Source organism: Lethenteron reissneri, unplaced genomic scaffold, assembly GCF_015708825.2.
Source record: "Lethenteron reissneri isolate LAM-NWPU_2019-01 unplaced genomic scaffold, ASM1570882v1 scaffold_588, whole genome shotgun sequence".
Lineage (NCBI taxonomy): Eukaryota > Metazoa > Chordata > Hyperoartia > Petromyzontiformes > Petromyzontidae > Lethenteron > Lethenteron reissneri.
Window position 1 is genome coordinate 22,090 of NW_026892110.1, and position 7,715 is coordinate 29,804.

At 43.5% G+C, this 7,715-nt stretch overlaps 1 protein-coding gene across 1 annotated transcript; it reads right to left on the reverse strand.

Annotated features, from left to right (window-relative positions):
- Positions 1–325: 325 nt before the first annotated feature.
- On the reverse strand, positions 326–4,913 carry LOC133339942 (uncharacterized). Its single transcript, XM_061548051.1, has 2 exons — positions 4,310–4,913; positions 326–2,764 (listed from the first exon to the last, which is right to left on the reverse strand). Exons 1-2 carry the CDS (start codon positions 4,621–4,623, stop codon positions 1,858–1,860), a joined length of 1,221 nt encoding a protein of 406 aa, XP_061404035.1. The 5' UTR covers positions 4,624–4,913; the 3' UTR covers positions 326–1,857.
- Positions 4,914–7,715: the final 2,802 nt, after the last annotated feature.

Consider the following 7,715-nt stretch of genomic DNA (forward strand, 5'->3'; position numbering starts at 1 on the left):
GGCAAATTATTTCCCAATAGGAATTCAACAGTTCAAAGATATTCTTAAAATCAAACGCTACCAATTTAAGCAGTAACTTGCCAATTTTTAAAACCTGATACCACATATAGATTCTCAAAGCAAACGGCAATATATATATATTTGATCTCAAATTGTATAAAGCGGTATGATTAACTTTGAATATCGACATGCGGTAAAAGGTTAACCAATTGATATCCTACCACTTTAATAGTTTAGCCTGGCAATTATTCAATAATAAAGGATTTTGGTAAACATTCAAACTTTTTTACATTTTGTAAAATCGCCTGAAGCTGGTTGTAATCACCAGCAAAACATCATACTCAAATTGTAAATGTTGTGGGTTTACTCTCCAACACACTGGTAAGCTTAAGTAGTCACTAATTGGCACATTTTGTTTCCGCGACAAACCTTACTAATTGGCTGTCAGGTGGTGGTGTGTTAACACATTTATATTTACGCGATCTAACCCAATACACCTTTATGGATATTGGCCACGAAAGCTGATGTGTTAAACCAAATTAATTATACTGTTGTTGGTAAATAGAAAATGTTAGTTGTTTACATTTCCTCAGATACAAGCAGCACGAGACTGACCTGGAGGAGATTTTAGATCCAAATTCACTTTTAATTTCCTCATTTTTTGTTTCACCAGTAATATGGGATGTATTTTGTGAATTTTGGGTTTTCCACCTGCAATTAGAGGCTTGGAAATGTTTACCCTCCACCTCTACAGCATGCCCATGAATTTGTCTATTTTTCTGTGACACAAATGTTCGTTCATCAGGATATAGCTGCTTTGGAACACAGTGCAAGGTAACATTATTAAGCTGTTTTTGTGATAGTGGTTTTTGAGGTGTTTCATACATTTTTGCTTCACCTTTTAGTTCAGAACTAAATTTCAGTGGGTGACTTAATATTTGGCTTTCACATGCATGCTTTTTCGCCTTTTCCTCCGCTTTTTCTTTGGCCTTGCGTGCCTCTTCCTCGGCGATCATTTTCCCAGTGAGTGCTTGCAGCTCCAGCTCACTTGCAGACTGCGTGTGCTGGTGGGAGTGTTCGGGAACGGCGTTACTGCTGCCGTTTGACACATCTGGGAGCCAAATGCCACCTTGATCCACATCCACAGACTGACTTGGCACGGAGATCAAACAGAACACAGTTTCTCCCACAGCTCCTCGCTGATGCATGCCGGTCCGGACTCCAAGCAGGCTACGTGGCATCTGACCACCACTTGCTTCATGTGTCTTGTCACCCTGAAGAATACCCTCCTTTTTATCTGTATGCAACACAGATCTATGTTCACCTGCTGTTTCTTGTATGTGGCCCTTTCTTGAGTGAAATGCATGATCAGCACTTGTTGAGGTACTGTCCGGATATTTTAACTGCATGTACGTTATGTCATCTGAATGCATTTTATGCTTGTTGATTTCATGGTTTGACTGCGAATTTCTCCAAAAATATGAATCCTGATTTAGTACAGGTAACACAAGTGATGGAGGTGGTATTTGCTTTGAGTACAACAATTGTTTGTCTAGCCTTCTTTTACATGAATGTAGTTTACAGAATTGTTGTCATTTGTAGACTTCCTCACACTGTGACCATTGTCTTGATTTTGGCGCTCAGTTTCCCAGTGTGCCTTGGGGACAATTCGCACCCATGGGTCTGTGAATGGAATGTATTCAACACGAGCTGTTCTAAGTTTTTGTTTGCTTTCACCAGTAGAGTCAATGCTGTTTTCATTGCTTGCATGTTGATTTTGACGAGATGTATTCTCTTTATATTGAGGAATGTAATCTGGTGGTTTGATGTATGTGGGCAGCTGTACATTTTGATATTTCATTTGTGATTCAGGAGGCATAAATCTGTCTGGGGAAATTCTGCTGATGACTTGTATTGCCCATTTTCATGTGTACTCGTATGACAACACACGTTTTTCAATTGAACTTGTGTTGTTGGTCCCTTGTAGCAATCTTTGCTTCTCATTTGGTACATCTCGTATGTTGGCGGTGGAGGCCTGAATGTTTGAGGTTTTTCAATCTTCTCTGTTGGTAGGGGAGTTGCTTCAAAGTATTGTTTTCCTGTGTACAATATTGCATGTGCATCTGATGTTGCCTGGAGGGAAGTGCTTCCTTTGCCTGGATTCACCAACATGTCCTTGCTGTCCTGACCACACTGACTTGAGGAGTAATACATCCCTGACATGTCCTGGTAGTCACTACAGCAATGGCTTGATACATATTTGGAATTCCCTTTTTCTCTGCTATTCCTGTGCATATTTTTACTTTGATCGGTCAATAACGCGTAGTCTGGATTTATTTTACTTTGTTGCAGCTGTGTAGTCTGTGGTGCAGAGTTCTGAGATAATTCCAGGGTCGGAGGTTCAGCCTTGTATGGTGGAGGCTGTGGGTAGGTGCTGGGGCGTGGGATTGTGTCTGCATTAGCTGGGTAGCCGTGCAATCCAGAGTATTCCGAGGGAAGAGTCGAGTCACGAGACACTGCAGGGTACGGTGGGGGGGTTGCCTCGCGAGACACTGCAGTCTGGTTGAAAGGGCCATGCTGCACTGTGTTGTGTGATGGGGCTTGATCTCGTAACCCTGCAAGGTAGGCAGGCGGAGGGACGTCAACATGAGGCGGTTGGTGGATTGCGTAGTCCAGCAGCACGCTGAAATCCTGCCCACGGCGCCGCCAGTAACTCACGCTTTCATCGGATCCCTCCAATAATGGAAGCTGGTTTTCAAAGTTCCTGCAGAACAAAATAAATATTGTGACCAAATTGCATCAACACTAGAACGCTTTTAGCATTTGTAACTTTCTGCTTTTTCTTTTCAATGAGCCATTGCTTAAATCCTGGGTCAGGGGTAGACATCAATCATGTGCGAGTGTGTGTTTTGTAGAGCATGCTGTTTTGCATTCATTTTTTATACATGTTTTTGAAACATTTAGGACATCTTAAAGAGTTTAACTATTGGAACAATATTTTAAGTGCTGGTGACTAATTAATCATATTCAAAAGGATTACAGTGTCTTTGTGAACGCCTTATACAGTGTATACAGCATCGCATCCCCTTAAGAATTTTACAACACTGTCTTTTAAGCAGTTTCTCTGCCAATTCGTAATCGGATGCAGACCATTCATTGAAAAACGACGGGCCATTTCAAATCAAGACATGCCCTTTGGCTCAGTCTTTGTATTATATTTGCCATGTCTGTTACAAGGGTGACAACATTTTATTGGTATTTCATGGGTTTGGAAGAAACTTTCAGTATGTGGGGTGGGGGCATGAACATCAGCATAATAATCCCCAAAACGGAAGCCAAGACCGTGAAGTTGATGTTGCCTTGGTGAAATCCAAACTTCAACATACCATGTCTGAGCTCATATGTCTTCAGGAGTACATCTTTCACATAGCCGGTGTACCACCCTGTTGCCAGTTGATTGTGATTACTTTCTACTCACCCACATAAATGATGAGAGTGTAAAACCAAACCGTGGCCGAATGAGTTGTGGCGTAAAGTTAGCACAGCAGTGGAAAACAAACAAACAAATAAAACTGGGAACTGCAGTTGTTCCACTGAGTAACTATCCATGGCATAAATGATGCATGCAGCACTTTAAAACGAGACAAAAATAAAATAATGTGCCTGGTACGGCTGCCAGGATGCAACCACAGCAAGCTTACCAGGGATTCTCATTTCGGTCAATTATATTGTATTTTAATTGCACCAACAGTGGGCATTCATATAATCTGCCCACAGGTGTATATCTAGGCATGTAACTGCATCGATTAACATTTGAAAATGATTCTTGTGATCAGAGTACTTGCAGAGAATTGTGCACGTAAGAATTAATAGTTTAAAATGTGTGTATATTGTTTGACTGGTCAGCATAAATCCTGCAGCCTATTGATGTGTTAGATAGGGGTGTTCAAGCATCACGTAAAGGTATCTATGTGGTGTTTGGAAATCTTAACTCCTGGTTTATTGCCAGAAAGGGTGAAACCTATTCTATTTAAGTATTAATAGTCGACGTAATGCACTCTTGTCACATTCTATGCATAAGCCAGTGTTTTTTTTATAGGCATACAGTAAGTACTGTATAAGCAGCATATGCATACATATACATTTGTGTAATCTGTTCGTTTCTCAAAGGAAATTATGTTACAGCTGTTCAAACAGAGTACAAGCACATTTCATTTCAGGCAAATGACACAGCAGTCAAAGAAAGGAAATGATGTCTAAAAATGCTGAACTTTTTTGACGGTGCGTTTTTCTCCAGCGAGCTCCTCACCTTATGGTCACAGGGGGGCTTTGGGGCTGCATTTGCCCCTCTTCATAGTTCGCCTTTTCACTTACGAGCTCTGCCCTTTCCCTGGAGGGCTCGGCCCTTGCGGGGTGCTCTTGTAGTGGCAGGCTGGAGTGACGTGTGGCGCGGGGAGCGGGCGGTGCGTCGTGCCACACATCCTGGCCAGGAAACCCCTGCTCCAGCCCTGACCGGGGCGGCTCCATCCGGAGTGGAGGCTGTGTGCTGCTGCTGCTGCCGGATGTCGGCCTCCTGCCCGACCTGAAGCCATGGGAAGCCAGCAGGTCGGCAACGCTGTACATATTCTTCAGTAGCCGGCGGTTTTGTTCAAGGCCACTGTCCTTCACTGCGCGCACACTCCCACTCTCCGCTTCCTGCTGAACGGTTATTCAGGATGAGAGTGCCTGATTTGCAACAACAACAAAACATATTTAATTATTCTTGTAATTGTTTTCGGAATAAAGTACTTCACGAAAATGAATGTACCACAACAAGAAATGGAGTTGAAAATATATTTCATAGTCTAAATACAAAGTAATTTAAACACGTGGCATAATACCAGCAAGCTAAGCAATTACATGAATCGGGATCATCTCTACATTGTCTAAATGCCCTCTAAGTGAAACAAGTATGGAAATTAATGTAATGGAAATGGATGATAAAGACACGTGCCTTTTTTATCCCCACTCTTATCTGTGCCATCTCGTACCGCTTAAAAGTATATTTTTCAAGAGTTAAAGAAACATTGTATTCAAAGATCATTTTAAAACTCTTGTTTTTATCAAACTTAACTCCTCCTTTGCCATTATCTTAGCTCTACGCACATTTCATGGTGCACATTTCTCTGTAAATACTTTTTGACAGCAATGTGAATTTAAATGAAAGGTTCATCTGGAGAAAGGTTCACTCTGGCAAGCGTTCCCATTGTGCAAACACATGGACATTCCACACTGCCGATTTTTTTTCGTTTGAAAAATACTTAAGGTGGTGCCGTCCCACGCTGCAGACCCAGATTTAAAGAGCAATCTGGCCCAAGATTGCTGGGGTTTTTTCACCAACACAAGTCTGTAAATATGGGCAAACATTTTAATTACGGTATGTGCCGAGAATGCAGCCATGGCTTAAATCCCACTCCTCGTGCCATTAATTTCTTCAGACCCAGTGTGTGAATGTGTACAACAAAAGGACTGTGTTCAATTGCCAGCAGCCTTCCTCAGGCTGCACCTGTACCAACTGGGGGAACTGCTTTCACCCGAGAGCCGTGACCTGCTATGCTGAGAATTTGATACATCTGGAGATTGGGGAAAGATGGAGGTTGGTATGGTTTAGTCATTACTACACCCATGATGCAATTTCAAAGCATTCCCGTAGAAGGAATTAGAAGCAAGGCCAATCATCTGGTTTTCATGTGCATGGTGGAAAATGTACAAAAAAGTCCTCTAAAAGCTATTCGTACTTTACGCACAAATGTAAGATATTCTAAAACGCTAGCTTTTTTCAGGAAGCAGATTAAAAAGGTGGGTAATTAAATTACAGTACTACATGAAGTGTTATTTGGCGGTAAATCCATCAATGAATACATTTTAGAATTCCCTTGTCATCCGTTTTTGCTTCGGTGCCAATATAAATGTAAACTAATCAGACACAGGTGCATAATGGTACTCATACGTGAACTTCAAAGTCACAGTGGCAGGTGCAACTCTGAACCAGGTGTGGCACTGCAACAAAGTACTGGATGATTTACTGCAACACTCATTCAATAAACAGCATTGGTAAAGAAGCTCTCCTAACCGCTCATGGCCATTTACATCGTTGGAGAGTTGTATTTAAGTCAAGGAAATCCAAACAGCAGTTTTTAGATGTGTTGTTGCTGCCCTTGTATTACGTTCATAAAATAATTTGGTAGGACATAAAGACAAACTGTACAGTTGTCTGCCTTAAGGCTTTAACACAGGATATGAGACATCGTGTCTCTGGACCTTGCAGTGTACCTCAAGGGTGGGGTATGACATAGTTGTTGGGAGTATTTGGCCGAGATAACCTCAAACACCCACATTTAATACTTGTGCCATTATTGCAATGCGGAAAGACACACCTAAACTTTGAATCATGTTTTAAAAAGTACTCTGGAGTAAAATCATTAATGTCGACATCTTAGTCTGTGAAAAGTCTGCCTTTGTTTCATTGTCAGACGGGATATTGTTCTCACACAATAGGCCATTGTAGATTGTACAAAATCAGTATATTCGTGCCTGAGAGTAAACTTATGAGCATACACACACCAATGTAAAGCTATGTGGTAGGCAAACTTACGTGCCAAAGTGTGCGTCTTTGTGGGCTCTTAACTTTGTTTGCATTTGGGTGAGTGTGTCTCTTGATTATTCACCCAGCACACCATTACCTCATTCCTGCGCTGGTAGGAACGTTGGGTTGCTCGCTCAATGGCCTGCAGGGTCAACGGCGGCGTGGTGTATTCCGCAAATATGCCCGACTGTGAGGGCGGCACAAGCCGGCGTGAGTAGGTGAAACGTTGAGTTTTATAAGGGCACCACGGGGTGACCAGCCCCTCCCCACCCAGCCCCACCCCTCCCATTTCTGGATGCACGACGGACGGACGGACGGACACAATAATCCCCTGTGGGCTGGTGGAACCAGGAGGTTTCTAGCGTGACATTAATGCTGCGTCACTCCACCAAGTAACGAATGGAGGATCAACCGACACAGCCGAGGCGCTCCCCGTGTCTCTCCCTCTCCCCGTGGCGGCGTGGATTTACCTCCTGCCCCCCCCCCCCCCCGCGGTGCCCCCCTCCACTCGTTCAGAGTGAACAGCGGCACGCGGCGCTGAGCGCCTGTGACCCACAGACACCGACTCGCGGTGCCGCGTCCAGAGTGAACAGCGCCACGTGTTGACAAGCCTCGCCTCGTTGTTGTTGTTGTGGTGGTTGTTGTTGTTGTTGGTTGTTGTTGTTGTTGTGGTTGTTGTTGTTGTGGGCAGGGCGCTTCTGAGAACGAGAGCGGTACAGCAGCTCAAGCGGGCTTGGGCTGATAAAAACACGAAAAAAACTGCGTTAATATCTACAGTAACCAAAGTTACAGAGTAGCGAGCCGCGTGAAGACAAATTTATCTTGAGCGAGAGAATTAAACTTGAACGCCAGTCAGGCGAGGGCAGGAGGCAAGGCCCCGCGGGGCAAAGTTCCAATCTGGACATCGATTCCAACACTCGCTGCTACTCAGTTGACATCCCTGAGAGAGAGAAACAGCGAGGCTCTACCTTGGTACACAACAACAACCACAACAACCACAACCACAACAACAACACACCACAACGATGAGAAATTCTCACCTCAGATTTCAGTAAGCACGAAGCAGCAGCAGCAACGTCCTGTTACCTCG